This window comes from Amphiura filiformis, chromosome 11, assembly GCF_039555335.1.
Source record: "Amphiura filiformis chromosome 11, Afil_fr2py, whole genome shotgun sequence".
NCBI lineage: Eukaryota > Metazoa > Echinodermata > Ophiuroidea > Amphilepidida > Amphiuridae > Amphiura > Amphiura filiformis.
In genome coordinates, this window is record NC_092638.1 from 57,845,021 (window position 1) to 57,867,238 (window position 22,218).

General features: G+C 37.3%; 1 protein-coding gene across 2 annotated transcripts in view; it reads right to left on the reverse strand.

Annotated features, from left to right (window-relative positions):
* Positions 1 to 13,829, reverse strand: part of LOC140165066 (uncharacterized) — a 34,629-nt gene extending 20,800 nt beyond the window's left edge. Inside the window, exon 1 of one of the 2 annotated variants that reach the window (XM_072188487.1) lies at positions 13,622 to 13,829. In XM_072188487.1, the coding sequence (XP_072044588.1) occupies positions 13,622 to 13,718 (97 nt within the window). In that variant the 5' untranslated portion in view covers positions 13,719 to 13,829. Of the gene's footprint in view, positions 1 to 7,791; positions 7,909 to 13,621 lie in introns of those variants that run through there. The other variant, XM_072188488.1, reaches the window with a different exon arrangement.
* Positions 13,830 to 22,218: the final 8,389 nt, after the last annotated feature.

Genomic DNA, 22,218 nt, shown 5'->3' on the forward strand with positions numbered 1-22,218 from the left:
TTTGAATTTCGTTCTGGTGCACCAGAACGAAATTACAACGCATTGTCTATGGAGCAGTGTAATACACATAACCATGCATACTCGCAAACGCAAAATCGAAATCAACTGAAATTTTGGGAATAGGCTTTTTTCGTGGATATGTACTGAAAAATGTCATAAAAAGAGGATGCTCGGATCACGAAATACTCCTTTAACAGCCCGAAAAGGTTGACCTAATTTTTTTCACGGTCGTTTGAAAAAGTGAAGAGCAAAAAAAAAAAAGAAAAAAAAAAAGAAAGGATTTTGGCGCTTACGCCCTAAAAGCAACCTTTTTTCAAAATTGTTTAGGGATCAAATCAAAACTCGACCGCCGGTTGCCCGCCGGTTCCGGGCGGTTCCGTCCGGTTCTAAATTATACACAGTAATGAGGTCAGTCGTCACACTCTGGCTCATATGGCCGGTTGGTATCATCGAGTGAATGAGTGGAGTGATTTCAAGTGGTTTCTTTTCAAATTTAGTACAATAGGAATAATCGATTTTCCTTCTCGGAGTTCTTCTCAATCAATATAGCTACTTTTAGCATTTTATTTTGATAAAATATAAACAGAGACCTGGTCTATTTATTTCAAATTATTTTACATCGTGACAGGTTTCATTTCAGAGGGCATACTCGCGATCACGAAATTATGCATGTTTTAAAACGCAAGGGTCACACACTAAGAAAGGAAAAGAGAGAAAAAACAAGACAGAAAGGGAGAAAGAAGGGGAAGAGAGAGGGGAGAGGAACAGGGAGATGGAGGATGGGGAGAGGTGGAAAAGGGGTGAGAGTATGAGATGTGTCTCTCAAATCACATGAGAGAGAGAGGGGGATAAAAACTACACTAAGTTCGTAATATAGGCCTAGGCCATTAGGCTGGTATATTGGGCCTACAATGATGTTGGCCAGGCTCGTTGAGGTGATGTGCAAGAAGAACTAATGATTTTGCAAGATCGACAAAATATATGCGAATCCCATCACCCCTCGGCACCGCCCCCGTCATCAGCACCAATGGAGATTAGCCATGGGGCAGGGTGGCAAGTCATTCCCCTCTCCTGCTCAGTCGTCAGAAATGTTGTTACAAAATCTTGCTTTTGGTCTATTTTAGACCCAAAATCAACCCCATTTTGTACCATTTTGGGCTATCATTTTCTTCGGAAGGGGAGAGGTGTCCCAAATATACGACGAGGGGAGGGGTCATAAATGTTTGGAAAGAAAAATGGGGTGGGGGTCATAAAAACTTTGATGACCAAAATGTAGGGAGTCATAAGATGACCACAGATAGTGTGTTTGTTTCCTTCAAAAGACTGATTTCAATACAATTTTTGCATGCTTAGGGGTGTGTCGGGGAGTGTTAGATCAGCTCCTCTGATATAATACTCTTTAGGTGGATCAAAATAAGCCTACCGGGACTAAAATAAAACCAATAGTTGTAAAAGGCCTATGCATCTTCCTTTGGCAAGTTGTCCTCAATTTTGTTCATTTTAGTATTGAAGTTACATTTTTGGCATAAATCACAAAAGAAATCCCCAGTTGAAGTACAAAGCAAATTAGTCAATCAATATCACTTCAACTGGGGATTTCTTTTTTGTTTTATGCACGCATCATATCTTCTGGAGGCAGTTTTGAACTAATGACCTTTCGTATAATTGTCCATCACCAATACAGGCCTATGTGATTCACAAAATAATAAATTCACAACTTCTAAATTACTTTTAAGTAACCTATAGAAATCATTGAAACACTGTTCTGAACTTAAATTAACTGATTAAAACAATAGTGATATATTCAAGCAATTTTAACCATAAACAAGAAATCATTTCCAAAATTAATTTGCTTTGGTAGCAAGTCAATAGACACGCGACTAAGAAAAATCGATCATCGTGCAGTACTTTAAAGTATGGGCTATCATGGCTATTGTGACCGTGAAATTTCAAGTATGCGCTATTGTGATCGCGAAATAAACATATCGACATTTTGTTAATCTCTCCGGTTATGTGCTTAAACCAACCGGCGGTTGCTACTCATGCATTCTCGAATATTCATATACCAATGACCTCTGCCAACCGGACGGAACCGCCCGGAACCGGCGGGCAACCGGCGGTCGAGTTTTGATTTGATCCCTTACGCTTTTTCAATTTTTTTCGCCCTTTTTTCTTTGCTAATTCGTTTTGCCGCCCCCTTCGTTTTCGCCGCCCATGTTTTTGCCGCCCCTTCTTCTTCCGCCGCCCCTTCGTTTTCGCCGCCCCTACTTTGCCCCCGGGGGGCTGGCGCCCCCAAAGCCCCCCCCCAATTACGCGCATGCGTAACTTGGCCGCTCCTACCCCGTGCGGCTACAGAAAATGTTAATTTTGCCGCCCCCTGCAGCAACAGCCCGAAAAGGTTGACCCGTTTTCCCCCAGCCAGGATGGCGCTCGAAAATCTAAAAAGTGGGGGTGTGTGTGTGTGTGTGTGTGTGTGTTTTCTTCATTTTTAATATAAAAATAAGTATTACATCCACAATTAATCCCACCCCTCGAGTGGTGGCCCTGCTGGTATAGTTACAGTAGTTTTCCATAATTTGTCCGCCCTTTTTTCATGAATAATTCTTCGTGCCGCCCCTTCTCCTACCCTATTTTTTTCTTTAATAATTCTTCTTGTCGCCTTTCTTTTTTTCGTCCCCTGCTTTTACCCCGGGGCCCAAAAGCCGCCACCAAAATACGCGCATGAATTGGTCAGACTATTATCAATAATGACTTTGGGAGTATGCAATAGCTTGCAACTACAAAATGGAAATGCCCTCTCCTACGACAACTAAACCCTAATATGAATATGCTACTGGTAAACAAGATAATTAATGCCAATTCTATATTTAAGAAATAAAGGGTGCAGCATTATCCTTAATACGCAAGTGTCCTCGTTAGTAAAAACGTTTTTACAAATATTTTAAGTTGTTTACTTCAAGGTGGAGCGTACGTACGCGTAAGTGATAACGCATATCGCTGAAATATTGCACGCGTAACCAAGCGTAATGCTGTGCGTAGAATGTGTTACGGCGCTTGATCCATTATTGCAGAATAATGGGCTCTCACGTGACGTGTTTTAACAAATCACAGTGCGCGATTTTGAATAATGGGTCGTAAGAGTAATAGAATACATTATAAACATACCAATAGTTTTTTGACGTCCTTTCATTGGCTATGCTTCAGACAGCACGAAAAAATACTGTGACCCAAGTAGTATTAGTATCACGCTAGGTCTTGCTATTGTCATAGTCAAAATAAAAACCAATATTTTGCTTTTGTAAAAGATCACGAACTCAACAGTTTCGATGTTTTGACATAAAAGGGGTTGGGCGTCGACCTAATTAGAGCAAATGCTGAATGGTGTCACAATAAAAGTATTAATGTTGTCATTACCTTGATTACCAAGGTGAGGATGTTGATAATAGCCATAAAATGGGCTATTCCATTTAAAATCCACACACACTACCCCTGAGGAAGATTTGGAAATACCTTCCACAGGGGGAGTATAAATTGCAAATGGAATGAACACATAAGGCAACTCAATTTGCATTTCACACACACACTCTTAGGAAGATTCAACCTGAATCTTCCACAGAGGGAGGGTGAGTTTCAAATGGAGCTGCTAATGTGTTCATCCATTTGAAATTCATACTCCCCTGTGGAAGATATTTCAAAATCTTCCTCAGGGTAGTGTGGATTTTAAATGGAATAGTCAATGTAATGCCTGTTGACTCATCATATTGCCTCATGTTAAAGAAAAAATTTGAAGACCTATTAGTCTAATCAAAACGAACATTTTCCTACTGTGTGAATATAAATTAGTTTGGGTTCTTAGCTGTATTTGATATGCATTCAGAAAAGGTTAACGGCTGTCTGTGCATGGATTTATTGTGATTTGCATTAAGAGGAGATTCCTATTTAAATGTTTGTTTTCACTGATCACATTATCCCATTGCGTGTACTACGCTCAGCGATCGTAACATGTAATACTACACGGATCATCGCGCTCGACGTGTGTACACAGAACGCTGACATCCACGGGATATGTTAGCAAGCAGTCGATCGATGAACTCCGAATAAAACGGGTCGACCCGGTTTTAATATACAAAGTTAAATTTCACTGTTATTAATGCACTTCAGGCTTAGTCTTTTAGTACACCACTGGACATTATAATTATGCAAAAAGTAGCAATCCGAGTAAAATTGAGGGCGTCGCTGTGAAGCAAATCACACATTATGGCTTTAAACTGCAATGATCCAAATCATATAAATTATAAAGTGACGCAGGCCTAAGATCATACTCGATGCTCAATTGAATGAATAGTGCTGATCATGATGATAGACCTACAGCCTATGATCATATCCAATACTGATTGTACTTATTAACAAGGTGTTAGCAAGGGGTTGTGGCGACCCGGAAGCAAGGATACAAAATGCCCCCAAAATGCAAAACAAAAATGTACAAATATGTGACCGTACACCACGAATGAGCCGTAAATGTCCTCAATTGTATTCTGAGTAACAGTGTAAAATGGGCATGAAGGTCAAATTCATAGGTATTTCAATTTGGTGCTACGTGTATCTCATTAAATGAGGTACACGTAGCACCAAATTGAGGTACCTATGAATACAATTGAGGACATTTACGGCTCATTCGTGGTGTACGGTCACATATTATTAATTTAGTTATAATGAAGTTGAATTTCGGCCTCAAACTGTCTTTCAAAATTACTATTTATGTTAAAATCTTGATATTTGATCTAGGGGCGCTGAATGAATCGACCCCCCCCCCCCCGACGGCACCTATGATACGTTCTCTCCCTTTCCCCTAGCTACGCTACTGTATTAGCAGTGTATTAAAATGTTTTACTGCCTATATCATTGAAATCACAAAAAATGATCCCTAGGCGATTTCATATTTCACCATGCACATAAACATAGACATTAGACTGACTAATTGGTGGGCATGGTTGGTGTTGGCATTATATATATGTGAAGAGCTTATTTCCAAACCGTGTTAAGTCCACAACCCCATGTTTCTCATTTACTTGTGTTACAGTACAATCACAATTACTTTGACAAGTTTGACATTAGCAACAATCAGTTGTACCATCAACAAGCCATTATTTACCATAACAATGCTGCATAACATACAATATGCAGACTATTGTTCTTATTTGGGAAACAAAGGCCTCACACAGTATTGTTACTGTGCATTCATCCACTGTTTGCTTTGTAATTGTACATCCAACTGAAATTATAATTCCTATATCATCACAACCCATTGCAATATTGCACAGATAAATCAGAAACATGGGTTTGTGGACACGGTTTGAAATAAGCTCTCCATATATATAATAACAAGATATCTATATTAACCCAGTCAAATTATGAAATTACCCACCATTGCAACAGAATCCATTAATTTTAATATCCATCCATTTGTTTGTAACCAGATTACTCTGTGTTAAATTTATTCTGCGTAACAGTCCCATTCTGTGCACCTGCTTTGTCAGTTATATATATCTACCTAGAGCTATTATAAAGTGTCAACATAAGGTAAAGTAAATTTGAAACAATGAAAAACAATTTGTTTAATGACGTCAAACAAATTTGAAACAATTAGCAACACTAAAAACAATAATTATTTACAAACACTTTGGATCCAAATCAGTTGTGATTTGCACATTAACATTTTGATATCGGCGTGTATTAAGCACAGCTAATTGTCCATAATAGCCTACGTGTGTGTATTTATCGGTGTGTAATAATAAGGGGTGCCCGCATCAGTCCGAAACGTCTTCAGTCCGAAAGGTCCTCAGTCCGAACAATCATCAGTCCGAAAATGAAATGCACTATTTTAGTTCGAAACGTCTTCAGTCCGAAACGTCTTCACTCCAAACGTGCTTTTCAGATTCGGACTGACGACATACTTTTCAGATTCGGACTAAAGACGTGCTTTTCAGATTCGGACTAAAGACGTGCTTTTCAGATTCGGACTAAAGACGTGCTTTTCAGATTCGGGCTAAAGACGTTTCGGACTGAAGACTTCGGACTTATGAAGTGTCGGACTAATGACGTGTTTTGTATTTTCGGACTAGCGAAGCTTTTTTTCGGACTGACGAACCTAAAATGACTTTCGGACTGACGAACCCCCAGATATAGTAAATTTGCACTTCGGACTGACGACGTTTCGGACTGAAGACGTTTCGGACTAAGGACGAAACGTCTTCACTCCGAAACGTCGTCAGTCCGAATCTGAAAAGCACTTCGTCAGTCCGAATCTGAAAAGCACGTCATCAGTCCGAATCTGAAAACACGTCGTTAGTCCGAATCTGAAAAGTAAGTCATCAGTCAGAATCTAAAAAAAACCATGGACATTAAACCCGATGCTCCCGAAGATTAAAAATCTGAACATAGAACCTATTCCCAAAACTTGCCACTAATACTAATTGCTAGTGCCTTATACTAGATGATATAGGCACAAATGTAGATCCGATGGTCCCTATGTTAGGGTTAGGATAAGGATTAGGTTCAGGGTTAAAGTTAGGTTTATAGTTAGGATTTGGGTTAGAATTATGGTTCGGCTTAGGGTCATGGTTAGGATTAGGGTTCGGGTTCAGGTCAGGGTTAGGGGCTGTGCAATAATTATGAGCCGCTCGCCAAAAATCGCTTGCCCCCCCCTCTCGGCCTGCCAAAAATCGCTTGCCCCCCCCTCTAGGCCCGCCAAAAAGTCTTTGCCCCCCCCCTTGCGAATGCCAAATTTTTGGGATCCAATTTACAAACCTTAAATGGTCTATATACCTGTTGCGAGCGCAGCGAGCAGGAAAATTTGCATATTAGCGTTTCCGTACTGTATTCCTAAGCCGATTTAGAGCGTTTTTATTAAAAAGGCGCCCATGAATGTGCGTCAAAAATCGCTTGCCCCCCCTCTCGGCTTGCCAAAATTGCTTGCCCCCCCTTTTGGCTCGCCAAAATTTCTTGCCCCCCCCAATTTTACCCGCCCCCAGGGCTCATAATTACTGCACAGCCCCTTAGGGTTAAGGAATAAGACGATATTCCCTATGTTATGGTTAGGATTAGCGTTAGGTTAGGATTAACGTCAGGGTTAAGGTTAGGGTTAGGATTTGGGTTCGGATTAGGGTTCGGCTTAGAACCAGGGTTAAAATTAGGCTTCGGGTTAGGGTTCAGGTTAGTGTTAGGGTTCGGGTTCAGGTTAGTGTTAGGGTTCGGGTTCAGGTCATGGTTAGGGTTAGACGCCGGAACAACTGCTCCCGAGGATTAAAACGGCGGAACAACTCCTAAGACCCTCTTCTCAAAACTGACTTGCCCTTAATACTAGAACCTAGTATAAGGCACTAGCAATCAGTATTAAGGGTAAATTTTGAGAACTGGTTCTGAAAGCCATATTATAACATTTGCTGAGGAAGACGCCCTCACTGAATTTTTAAAACTCCTTTTTTACACGATTAAATTGTACTTTATTAAACCAATATACCCTGCAATAATCAAGAGGTGCTGTAGTTTTGTCAAAATCCGAGATTTTGAATAAAACGCCGGAACCGGCGCTTTATTATTACGATGGAATTATTAGTCGAACGCATACACGATGTTCATAACATTTTGTTAACCAGCATTCTTGAAAATGAGCAACATGATGATTGTTCCGTTCCGTTCACGGAAAAAATGACGACGACGATGATGATGATGATAATGATGATGTTTCAGAATATATTATTCTACATTCAAAATGCCGTAAATAATACAAACCTAAACAGTCTGCAGCTGCCGTTGACATTGCTGCCGCTGTTCCTGTACCAGCAGCACAAGCAGTACAAGAAGTCTGCCGAGCCATATCTTGATAGGTATCTATAACACAGTCTGTACATGGTGCTAATCCTGTTGCTGAAGATGTACCTGCTGCGCAAATGGCTGTTAATGAAAATTATATATTTTCGAATAAGACAAGGGTTTAAGAATAAAACAGTAATCAAATGAAACATTTTTATTAAAAATTAGTCAATGCTCATACGGCTAATTTTGTCATATGGTTTGACTAGATATGTTCAATACCTCCATGATTAATTTGTACCCTGTTTTATCCACCTCTAATCAAGAGTGATATTAGCCATCAGAGATTCAACAATTGAAGAAACACAAAAGACTTTGGGCCCAACATACTTAGGATGCTTCCCCCCATTCCGTCCACGGACGACTGATGATGATGATTATTATGATTATAATGATGACGATAAATCGGTGGACGCTAGTGGCCTAATGGTTATGACTTCCACCGATTAGTAAACGGAAGTTCGCGAGTTTGATTAAACTATAGGCGTTTGGCATATTATTATTGATAATTACCAGGCAGGATCATAATTCAGAACATAATTATTGTTCTACATTTAAAACACCGCAAGTAATAAACAACCTAAAAGTTATATACCACTATTAGTAGGCATATCACCTCAAAAATAATCGCAGCAGAAACATGTTATTTAATGGTCCTACATTATTGAGCTTTATTAAAGCATCAAAAATCAAAAAACAGAATTGAAATCGGTCAATGCATTGTGACGTAGTGTCAATTTGAAGATGCTCGTAGATGGAATGAAATCCTGCCACAAATGGCTGTAATGACAAAATTGGCACATTTTAAGATTTTGAAGGTATATTTGGACGCTTGCTTGAAAAAGCAGCGTTAATTTAAATATCACATGTTAAATGCATATCTTTCCTGACTTCGTTACAGTAAACAAAATTAAAACATCTATCATTGAATAATTATAATAAATTAACCAAATATACTATTTTAGCAATTTCGGCCAATCTGCAGACAAATTAAATCTCAAAAAATGACTAAGTTCAGCTAATTAATATGCAAAATTGATGCCAATAGAAAACCGTACATGATATAAAGGTGCGGTTTTTTGCACATATATGTATACAAAGTTCCTTCATTTAATAACAAAAAAAAAAAAAAAAGTAATTAATTATGCAAATTAGGTAATTACAGCTAATTATGTATTTATGATATTATTATGCAAATTAGGCATGAGTAATTTTAGGTTTTTTTTCAATATTTAATGAACGTCTGTTCATTCATCATAATTTTTTAAGTATGATCCTGTTATGAGGTTGAATAAATGAACTGCAGTTAATTATTTAAAAACAATACAAAAAAATAAAAAGTTTGACATTTTGACGGTGTCTGGAATATAATTTTAATTTTACTGTAAACATGGTATGTGTCACCATTACTCAAAGCCAAGTCCGAAAAGTAAAAAGTAAAATTCAGTTGCAATGAGACTTTAAATTAACATTTTATCATCTGGATTAACATGGGAGGATAATCGGTAAAAGCAAAAGCCATTTTACTGTACAGCGTATACAAAAATAGTATGGCCTTGGACACACACAATGGCTTAGAGCTATTGTGGTTTGGAAAATTACTCCCTAAAAATATCATTGATTAATGTTTTGCTTCAACTAGTTTTAGGGAAGTGTTTAATTCGTTGTCGACGGAATTAATTTACATGCTAAGAAAGATTAGTATTTCAGCTAAATGGTGGTAGTTCCTTTACTTCAATAGGCCTATATTTACTGATTTATGAGCGATCTTCAAAAATCCATAAAACAGGCAGTAGCTCTTAAACAAAACAATTTTTTATTTAAGGACCCGATGTTAGCCTCGGAAAGGCTTCACACACCATATATTAAAAATTTAAACAATTTGGATAAATGAAGCATATGAAGAAATTCATTTATCGACATGGATGTTTTCTAAAATTGGCCAAATTTGAAGCGCGCCCTTTTCAATTCACTGTTATGCTTGCATGCACAGTGTAGCAGAATTATTGTGCAGCCACTGTGACATACCTACTATTAGGCATTTGCGATGCATGGAATTACGACGAGTAACTATTTATTTGTGTAGCATCTGAAAAGACTGCTTTAAAAGCACTGAAATTGACCAAGTTATATAGCCAAAAAAGTACATTCTAGAGTTTGATACTTGAAATATGTGCCGTTGTGGTCAAAGTTTACCAGCAGAACAAAAATTAAAATTGGTTTGTTGGGTCATTTTTTGATAGCTATCTAGAGCACAATTTGTACATGGTGCAAAATCGCCTATTGCTCCAAATGTACCCGATTGACAAATGGCTGCCATGGAAAATGACATGTTTTGCATAAAACAACGGCTTAAAGTTTCAATTTATTTGAAATAAAACAGTGGTCATACGAAGGTTTATGATGGAATACTAATAGAATACTCATGTGGCTAGTTTGCCATATGGTTCAACTTAATATAAGCAGTTAGCATATATAGCATTCATAATTGTCAGGCAGTATCATGTTTCAGAATATATTATTCTACATTCAAAATGCCGTAAATAATACAAACCTAAACAGTCTGCAGCTGCCGTTGACATTATTGCCGCTGTTCCTGTACCAGCACCACAAGCAGTACAAGAAGTCTGCCGAGTCATATCTTGATAGGTATCTAAAACACAGTCTGTACATGGTGCTAATCCTGTTACTGATGATGTACCTGCTGCGCAAACGGCTGTTAATGAAAATTATATTTTTTCGCATAAGTCAAGGGTTTAAGAATAAAACAGTAATCAAATGAACTATTTTTATTAAAATTCAGTCAATGCTCATACGGCTATTTTTGCTGTATGGTTTGACTAGATATATTCAATACCTCCATAGTCAATTTTTAGTATGTTTATCCACCGCTAATCAAAAGTGATATTAGCCTTCAACGATCAGAGATTAAACAACTGATGAAACACAAAAGACTTTGGGCCCAACATACTTCTGATGCTTCCCCCCATTCCGTCCACGGTCGACTGATGATGATGATGATGATGATGATGATGATGATGATGATGATGATGATGATGATGATGATGACGATGACGATCAATCAGTGGACACTAGTGGCCTAATGGATATGACTTCCACCGATTAGTAAACGGAAGTTCGCGAGTTTGATTAAACTATAGGCATTTAGCATACATATCGTTGATAATTAACAGGCAGGATCATGATTCAGAACATAATTATAGTTCTACATTTAAAACACCGCAAGTAATAAACAACCTAAAAGTTATATACCACTATTAGGCATTTGCGATGCATGGAATTACGACGAGTAACTATTTATTTGTGTAGCATCTGACAAGACTGCTTTAAAAGCACTGAAATTGACCAAGTTATATAAAACAATTTCCCTGAGAATCAAACAACTTGCTTTAATAAAAAAATAATATCACAATAGCACTGGATGTTTTAAATTATGTTATCCTTGATTAATGAAAATAAATTGTTTAATAAAACATTGAAAAAAAAGTCAGTTGGTCATCGGGTTTCGAACTCGGGATAGCGTATCTAGAGTCAAGCGCCCTAACCATCTGCTGTAAATTACTGTGTCGAAATACAGCATTTATTATATAAATGGATGCGTCGTCCGATAAGAACAAAAGAATAATTGTGAAAAACTCGATTTTTTTGGCAAATGGGGCTCAGAATTTGTATGTAGTGTATCTCAGAAACTGCTAGGGTATATTTGGAAGTGAATCTGAAAAAGTAGTGTGAAGGTGATAACCAGGTAGACCTGTAGCAGTGTCTAAAAATTCTGGATCAGTATGATTTGCAACTCATTTTCGCTATGAAATACCGCGTGAAATGGAAGCAAAAATATTTGTTTATTACGAACAATGATTGACTGTAGGATTGGTGGCCCTTTTGGAATTAATGAGTTGTCAAGATATTACACCTGGGACTGGAAATAACATTTAGCATGGTTTTAGATACATTTTGTACCCAGCGAAAAATAACATCGAATAATAGAAGTCAAGTGTTTTAATGTTAGGTGTAAATATAGTCTCGTGGGAGCATCTGTTATTAGTCTTCTTTATCAGTCTTTTTGTCTTAAAACTTGCTGGTCACGGCTACCGCGTGACTCTAATATTAACACATTTTTCTTATTCGATTCTGGCGTGGTACATTTTAGCCTGTAACTGTTCTGCAACAGCCTGTTCCACTGTTCTGCAGTTCTGTTGCTCGCCTGTTGTGGATATAGCTGTTATTGGATAAGAGATATAGGCCAAAACGCTTCTTAGATGTGGTTACATTCTTAGCAGTTTCAAGTAGCAAGTTTGGAAATAGCCAGTTCACGTGATGTGCCTTTCAGTTTAGGACCAGTAGAGCTTCAAGTCCCACATTCAAGTGCAGAAATGAAATAGTAGACCTTTCAGTGTGTTAGACCGTAGTGATAAGAAGTAAAGAGTTGTTAAGTATGTAGTCGACTTCCTCCTGTATAAGTGAAGTGTTGAGTCGAAACCAGAGTTATCCATATTGTTGATCTGACAAACTGTGGTAATAAATAAGTTTCAAGAAAGTAGAACAAAGTGTCGCCGCAGTCGTCCTTTTGTGGTCTATCACAGACTCCTCCAGTGCGTAGCCGGATTCATGCTCCGGCAAACACACCATTTAAACCACTTGCTACGTACCTGGCCGCTCGGTACCGTCACAATACTCTGCTACGGTTTGTAAATAATTTCTTCATATTTTTTGGTGTTATCTGTCGTTTACATATCCTTCCTAAAACACAAAAGTGCGAATACTTCCAAACACCTAAAAATTACAAAACTATATTTTCTAGAATTTTAGAGAATACTTTAAATGTAGCTTGTACCGTTTTTTTGTGGCATCCTTCAGAAGTGTGCGGTCCGTTACCAATATTTTCGGTCAAATCCCCATACAATTAACACGGGGAGTTGGCTAGCTATGCTTTGCTCTCACCTATATTTTACTAAAATGCGAATATTCCTGAACATTAACCTAGCTGTAATTTTAGGTCATGTTAGAGAAATATATTTGCTAGAAGTTTGGAGAATACTTTAAATACTGGCCGGTTATTTTTCACACAGTGATGTTAACTAGGCAAATGCCTATACTTCTAACATACACTATTTGTAAAGGTCGCGTGTCAATGGTGAGAGCACTGTGTATTGTGTATACAGTAACTGCAGTATGATAGAAGAATTTAATTTATGGCCGAAAATTAAAGGCATAATTAAATACAATGCGAAAGACCGCCACTCAATAGGGATATTCAACCGCGAAATTTGGATATCTAACTAGATTGCCCCGCAGGCCTACAATTACAAAGAAACACAAACCACTAAAATATAAATATCCTACAAAATAAAACCACAAACGTCAACAGCAAATCGACGTTTTTATTTTATTTCAACGAAATACAGCCTACTTGTTATTCGTTGAATTCAATCATTAATCATGAAATTAATATTATAAAACAAAACATGTATAAGATATTATCTTACCATCCAAGAACAAGATAATAACCAAGATCGTCGCTTCCCCTCTCCAGTTACCTGTACTTCAAGTTTACCGATACCTCAGGTCTTAACCAAATGTGACCAAGTTTCAAAAGTTTCAAAAATGAAGCAGAGTTGGGCGCTTTTTAAAACTTATTGCTTTCTTTCCGTTTTTTTGGTGGATGTACATTGTCACGTATCAAATATAATACTTACTATTTCAATTCTATATAACTACAAAAACTCACCTGTTTCACTCTGTCTTTTCATTCGATTTGCCTCAGACAGCACCAACAAACACCCAAGTAGAATTATAGGTATCACACTATGTCTGGCCATGATCATAGTTAAAATATAACTCTGGAATACAACAATGTACAATAATGTTTCTCAAATAAAATATAGGAACTTAACACTTTTCATGTGAAGTGGCTGGGTTGTCAACCAAAAGTGAATGATGCATCAAAGGGTGTGCTTGACTTCCAATGTTAGGAATGTTAATGATAATTGATCTAATATGTAATGATTTGTATGCAGATTTCAACATATCAGTATGCCCCATTTTAGAATAAAATCCTACATTTGAGGACCTCGCGAACACTTAAATCAAAACGAAGTCTTTTCAATTGAATCAGCTTTTTTTTTTTTTTTAATGTTAAATATTTCAGTTATATTCAATAAAAAACTTTAATATTGCTCTTTTTTAATATAATGGTTGTTAGTTGTATGTAATTCAGAAATGGTTAAATTTTATGCTGACGTATGTTGCCACGTTATATCCTATGCTCTTAATATAGTCACTTCTACTTGCGTCAAAACAGATGTACATTGACATACGTGCACGGATTCATCTGAACTCCAAAAATAATCTAATCCAAACTATCAAAATATAAATATAATGGGTTTTTGCTGCCTGAAAAGAATTGATCAGAACTTCAGTTGAGTTCTCTCCTGAGGTTAGTATCTGTCAATAAGTTGACCTGATCACCGGGCTGACATTGTATAGCTAGATGCAGTATATGACACAGCTGGGTAGGAGTTATAATAATATAATAATAAAATTACACTTATTAAGCGCCTTATCAAAAAGGTCAAAGCGCTGTACACGAAATGACTTAAGGGGTACTACACCCATTGATTTTTTTTTGCATTTTTTTGCATTTTGTGAAGAAATTACAAAAAAAAATGGACAAAGTGGTATGCAAAATGAAGGGGCAAATCGTCTCGTTTTATTGGTGGCATCGGTATCAATGTAGCTTACATGCTTTTGAAGATAGAAGCCAAAAGGAGGTACATCACTGATGATTTAAATTCACTTCATTTTGGAAAGCTTACTATCAACGGATTTCGTTAAAATTTTGGATATGTGTTGCTAACACATTGGGAAAATAATGTTGATATGTAAAATGGGAATAAGTGGTCCCTGATTTCTTTTATGACTTCATGAACTTGGTGCTCCACAACTATCAAAAAACGAACCGGTTAAAATGCTTCTATTTTCAATGTCGAGCTATATTTTGTATTTTGAACTTGCAACACTATGTCACTGAAACTTAATTAAGCCATAGGTAACAGGTTACCACAACCACACTACAGCAATGTTGAAAAAGATTGTATTTTTTGTCACCTATACCACCATATTAGGTAGTTTTCCGTAAGCTTCATTTTTTGTGATTTTGGTAACTATTTTATATTTATTTGCCCAATCCAACTCAACTAGGCAATCTAAATTGTACTCACCATTTACATCCCAAGGTATTTTAGTATATCCACCTCACACATTTCCATTATATATCCAGTAACAGACAAAATATCAAAATTGATGCCTCATTATGACATGTATGATATCACAGACTATCACATGTATTCAAAATTGATGCCTGAATTTGACCTGAACCAATTGATCTATAACCTGACCTTTGATGACCTTATAGCCTTTTTAAATCTCTTTTCCTAACAACATATTATAGAAGATACATACATGGTGTAGTATTCAATTGTCTATGTGGAAGAGATTATTTAGGCCTATTTAATTTATTCAGTGTTATAATCAGTGAGTATATTTCTATAGATAGTATAACAAAGGATTTAATGTATTCTATTCATGTATTCTACTTGGACATGTTCAATAGAATAAATTATGGTTTGTTATGAAACACACATCTCAGTTACCAGGATACAGTAAACAAAAAAAAATATATAGGGCTAAAATGATTTTCTAAAATGGTTTAAAACTACTTTGTATGTAGAAATATTTTATAAGTTCAGGACATGAGATGATGAACATATTTATATACTTTATAAATTTGCAACAAAAAAAAAGAAGATGGGTACTGATGAAAATCAGGGTATTAAATCGCCTTAATGATACTATCTTAATCTAAAATCTTACGCTACCATCTTACGTTACAATCATAAAACTCTCATACTGTGAAGCCAAATATACATTATTAAAAACAAACAAGAAAACCAGGAAACTACGCAAGGCGGAGAACTTAGTATTTTGGAAATAGGTGGAATTTGAGAGATTTCTTGAAACTTTGTATGGTGGTACATTGACGAATATGAGCAGGAAGATGGTTCCAGAGACGCGGAGCAGCTGCATGGAAAGCTTTGTCACTAGCAGCCCGGCTGGTACGAGGATGTTGAGAAGTCGTGCGTCGTCACCTGATCTTAAGCTAGATCTGCGCGGGATGTACTGAATAAGGAGGTCGGCCAAGGAAGCTGGAAGATGTTCGTTGAAGCTTTTGAAAGCGAATAACATGAGTTTGAATATAATCCGGGCATTAACTGGTAACCAGTGGAGCTCTCTGAGGAGTGGCGCGGATGGTTCCCTTCTGTTGGATCTGAAGACAATTCTTGTCGCCCTGTTCTGTAAAGTTTGCAACTTCTTCATGTCTTTCGCAGAGATGCCAGCACCGTGAGGTTGCTCCTGCATCGAGCTCCAGAATATTTGATAGTTTTTGCCGTATCCACTAAGTTTTATCCTTGAATATTTTATCTGTGGACTACTGTTGATGTGTACGTCGAAATGTTTGTGTTTCAGAGAAATCATGCTGCATTTTTCCATGTTTTGTGGACTTTTCTGTATTTTACATGTTGGATATTATTGCCGATTGGGTATGTACTGTACATCATAACATTGGCACATATAGTAATTTTCGAATCAATACTACTGATTCGATTACCCGTTCGATTGCCATTCATCATGACAGTGATTACTCCCGTGATTACCCACTTGAAGACTCGAACATAAAGCCTAATATTGAGCGGATCCGATATAGTCGTGACTACTTGCTCTCATGTGAAACATCTCCACCAGGTATTTTAACTCATATTGACTGTGGTATTTCAACGCAATTGTGTAGGCGCCTAGCCAGCCTAAATTTACTTCAACATTCTTGTCCATTTCATGTCCCGGTCCCCAAATCTAAAAAGGGGAAATCTAAACGTTGGAAAAAAAGGGGGAAGAGGTCGTAAAAAACTAAATCAAACCTTTTTGCCAATTCCTGTGGTACTTGGGAATAGACACGCACCTCACAACCCACAACAAATGCAATCTGATCAAAACAACCTTCGTCAACTACCTAAACAAAATGACAAACTTCACAATGTCCGATTATGGAACGCTCGTTCCGTACGCAAAAAAACCGTGTCGATTTGTGAAAACATCAGCTCCAACGATGTCGACATATTTGTGTTAACTGAAACGTGGTTAGCCGAAAATGATCCAGTTGTAATTCGTGAGCTGCGTCCAGAAGGGTACTCGTTCTTAAAGTTTCCAAGGAAGAATAATGATGAGCACGGTGGCATCGGAATCATTCACAAGGCCAATCTTAGTATTCAGAGGTCTCAAACTGGCATTGATACAACATCATTTGAACATGCATGTGTGGTTATAAAGAAAGTTGGAATAAGAATTGTCTCTGTGTATCGACCAACTCCTTCAAAAGTAAATGGCCTGAAATTAAGTCCATTTCTTGAAGAGTTTGAGACATTCCTAAATGAGATCAGCCTTTCTCCAATCAAGACAATTGTGTTGGGAGATTTCAATGTCCATGTGGACGAACCATCTCACCCTGGTACTGCTCGCCTCATTGAAACCTTATCAGCAAATGGCTTTCACCAACACATACGGGAACCAACGCACATAGCAGGACATACCTTAGACCTGCTAATTTCCCGTCCTGAGGACAATTTGGTTTCAAATTCTAAAGTTCTGCCAAGCCTAGGCTCAGACCATTTTGATTAACAGTGAAAAACCTGAGCCAATTATGATCACTTGTACCTTAAGAAATATCAAAAACATAGATAAATTGGCTTTTTCCAAAGATCTTTCTTTGCAGTTCGGTGATCTCGACTTAAGTGGGAGCTCGGTTGATGAGATGCTTGAGCAATTTGACTCCTCAATACTTGGTGTGTTGGATTCTCATGCACCTTCTCAATAGCGCTCGCGTAGAGTCAGGTCCCGATCTCCGTGGTTCAATGAAGACATAAATCACGCTAGGCGTGAACGAAGAAGGTATGAAAGGAAATGGTTAAAGAGTAAAAACAAGGACGATCTTGATACTTATGTTGAACAAACAAAAGTTACAAATAGACTTATAAATCGTGCCAAAGAAGATTATTATAAAGAAAAACTTGATGATTCAAATAATAAGAATATGTATGAGTTACATAAAACGACCTTTTGTGGCGTTTATAGTTCCCATGAAGAGAGTTTTGCCTGAGGCAATCTGTATTTAAATGTTCTTAACCCAACATTATTACCGTCGATTTTGTTGAAAAAGTAGGTGAGACATGATGAATTCTATTCAGGCAGTGAAACATAATGAGCACTGTGGTGCATGATCATACTTGAACCCATATGCCTACTTCGAATAAATGGACAGCGTGATACACCCCCCCTCGAGATATAACCATTGATCATATCCGATCCATGCATTACTAACAGTGGCGGCGCCACGGTGGTGGGAAGGCATTGGGGGTAAAATGCCCCCCAGCGTCAGAGATTTTGAGGCGCTTTGGAGGCGCATATCTTGGTCAATTCTTGTTCGTTTTTCACTAACAGGGTGTCAAATGAGAAAGCAAAGTCCAATAATTAACAAAATGAATATTTCAGAATAATCCAAAATTATCAAGTTATTGAACAGCAAGGATGAGGAAAACATTATAATATTGAGTCGCTTCGTAAGGTAAGTAGAGCCATTTGAATAGAGCCCATTTTGTACACAAAGTATATAGGTATATTTATTACTATGGTGCTACCTGGCATTGGAGACCACACCTTTCGGTGTAAAACTCAAAATGACACTCATACTGTCAGATAACTCTTCAGATCGGCTGAAACGTGAAGAATTATATGTGCAGGTCTATCCCGGGGTGGTCACTCCCATTGTGGCCTGTACACCATCCGCGATAATCAACTTTTGAAAAGCACCCTAAACAAGGATTTAACCTTGGCTAAAACAATACCCTAAACAGGGATTTTATTCCTTGCATCAAATTTCATACCCTAAATTTCATTACCGCGTATATTAGCAATTGCAATTTTGCTACCCTTTTTCCCAATATTTCATGTTTTTGACACCCTAAACGCGTTACGCGCGTATCGTGCTTACCCACGAAAAACTACCCTTTTTACGCGTTTTCATTATCGCGGATGGTGTACAGGCCACAATGGGAGTGACCCCCCCGGGAGGTCTATGAAGTGAATTTGAAAGAGTGATAAGAAATTAATGTTCGTCTGCAACTTCTGCAAAGATCCATTTGATTAAATTCCTTGTAAAATAAAATGGGATTTTGACATGCCAATATGCCGAACGATTTAGATGGCCTATTAGCAAATTTACTATATATAAACACACTCATATTGACATGAAGCAGAGCTACACAGTAATATTATTTATGCCATTGCAAAGCCCGAAATACATGCCTACTCAATTTAGACCTACGTTAAATTCTTTCTCTTCTCTTCTCTTCTCTTCTCTTCTCTTCTCTTCTCTTCTCTTCTCTTCTCTTCTCTTCTCTTCTCTTCTCTTCTCTTCTCTTCTCTTCTCTTCTCTTCTCTTCTCTTCTCTTCTCTTCTCTTCTCTTCTCTTCTCTTCTCTTCTCTTCTCTTCTTCTTCTCTTCTCTTCTCTTCTCTTCTCTTCTCTTCTCTTCTCTTCTCTTCTCTTTCTCTTCTCTTCTCTTCTCTTCTCTTCTCTTCTCTTCTCTTCTCTTCTCTTCTCTTCTCTTCTCTTCTCTTCTCTTCTTCTCTTCTCTTCTCTTCTCTCTTCTCTTCTCTTCTCTCTCTCTTCTCTTCTCTTCTCTTCTCTTCTCTTCTCTTCTCTTTCTCTTCTCTTCTTCTCTTCTCTTCTCTTCTCTTCTCTTCTCTTCTCTTCTCTTCTCTTCTCTTCTCTTCTCTTCTCTTCTCTTCTCTTCTCTTCTCTTCTCTTCTCTTCTCTTCTCTTCTCTTCTCTTCTCTTCTCTTCTCTTCTCTTCTCTTCTCTTCTCTTCTCTTCTCTTCTCTTCTCTTCTCTTCTCTTCTCTTCTCTTCTCTTCTCTTCTCTTCTCTTCTCTTCTCTTCTCTTCTCTTCTCTTCTCTTCTCTTCTCTTCTCTTCTCTTCTCTTCTCTTCTCTTCTCTTCTCTTCTCTTCTCTTCTCTTCTCTTCTCTTCTCTTCTCTTCTCTTCTCTTCTCTTCTTCTCTTCTCTTCTCTTCTCTTCTCTTCTCTTCTCTTCTCTTCTCTTCTTCTTCTCTTCTCTTCTCTTCTTCTTCTCTTCTCTTCTCTTCTCTTCTCTCTCTTTCTCTCTCTTTCCCTTTTCTCCTCTGTGTTTTTTAATTTCTTTGTAAAATTTGATAGCAAAATATTATCAATCCCAAGGCCTTCAGAAGGTTTACCTGCAAAAACCAATAAGAACAAATAGACCAAGTGATGAAAATAACTATGCACTCAAAGGGACTCAATTTTATTCATCTTAATGCACGCTCCTTAATACCAAAGCTCTCTAAACTGAAAATTCTAGTTATTAAAACAAGAGCTGCTGTTTTTGCCATTTTAGAAACCTGGTTAGAAGACTCTGTATCAGACTCTGAAATAAAGATTGAAGGTTTTAACATCGTTCGTAATGATAGAGCAAGAAATGGTAGAGAATTATATCTTTATAACTAAAGAAAGTATTGCATTTAATGTAAGATCTGATATTGGCAATGATCAAATTGAATCAGTTTGGGTAGAATTGCTGCTACCAAAAACAATTGTCGTTGGTGCTTGTTACCGACCTCAAACCTCTAAGATCAAACACGATTTAGAACTCATTATTCTCGGCGATTTTAATGTTGATTATGCCTCACAAAATAAACCCATCTTCAAGAAAATAAAACAAGTTTTACAGTCGTTTGATTGCAAGCAGTTGATTGATTCATATACCAGAGTTACCGAGACTATAAATTATTGATCATATGTTGTCTGTAATAATTGGAAAAATATTTTTATATAGACAGGCTGGCTTCCTTAATATGAAAACCCGCAAGATACTGTAATCGGCCTTAATTTTATGTCATTTTGATTACGCTTGTTCTTCGTGGTAAATTCGACAGTATCTTGCGCCTATCCTTGGTGCTCTGCTGTTTTATAATGTTTTTATAATGTTTTATCATCTTAAGGGACCGTTAGTTTAATTTAATTTAATTATTTAACTTTGTTTACAAGCTGAAAGTATTTCATGAGATGGGAACCCCCCTTGTACTTGCAAGAGTTGGTATGGAAAATCATTTTGGAATTCCCCCAAATTATTGTAAACAAAGTCAGATCTATGTTTGGAACTTGGAAATCCCCAGTTCAGTGTATTGCACCATCAGGAAAACCCACAGGAAGTGATGTAATGAGAAAGGTTAATGTGTATAATTAATCTTGGGGTATCCCAAGCTTGCATCATCTGTGAAGATGTGAATGAAGTTATGGTTTTTTAATAGATGATGTTTTGCATGAGTACTAGTATAAAAGCTGGAGGCTTGAGTTTGGACTTTACAGAATCTCATGGGAGATTGTAAAACTCCACATGTGTGTGGTGGTTTTTGTGCTTCAAAAAGAAGAAGTACATTTTAACCAGTTTACATTGCCAATAATTGAGCTATTTTTAATACAGCAACGAAGGAGATTTCGAGTACCAAAATGTGCTCTTCCTCATCAAAGGATTAAAGTTCTTCTGTCGAATTGCTGGGTTTATGAAAACCACACATCTGTCAAATACAGCGGAGCAGTGTTAATGAAGCCTGTTCCCTGGAGAAAGAGTGATTGGTGAAAGAAACACCATTTTTTTGGAGAAAACATCGCAAGGAGATAAATATTTGGAGAAAGCAGCGCAAGGAGATATATTTTTGGAGAAAGCAGCGTAAGAAGATAAGTGATTGGAGAAAGCAACATCATTTTCGTGTGAGGATTTCATACGCAAGGATATTTATATACGCAAGTGTACAATGGACTTCGCTGATTTTCGCAGGACAAGTGAATAAGAATAATACATCAGTCGTCCAGAACATTGCAAGAACTCTAGGATCACCAACAAGAAGACCGCTGCAAGTACTGATAGAATAAAACTGTGATTGTGTGATTTTATTGTATATGCAATTATTGTTATATGTACCAATTATACTTTGTTTTCAATTAAAGACTGTTAGCTTAATCAAACAGTGTATTTGTGTTGTGCATTCGTGTGAGTTCGGGTAAAAGGTGATCTACCAAAAACGTTGACAACGTAAAGAAATCAGCAAGTTTAAAAAAACTCACATCGGCTCACTTTTTGAAACTTGGTCCCATTTTGAATACCAACAGCAAATCAGTGTTTTTATTTTATTTCAACAG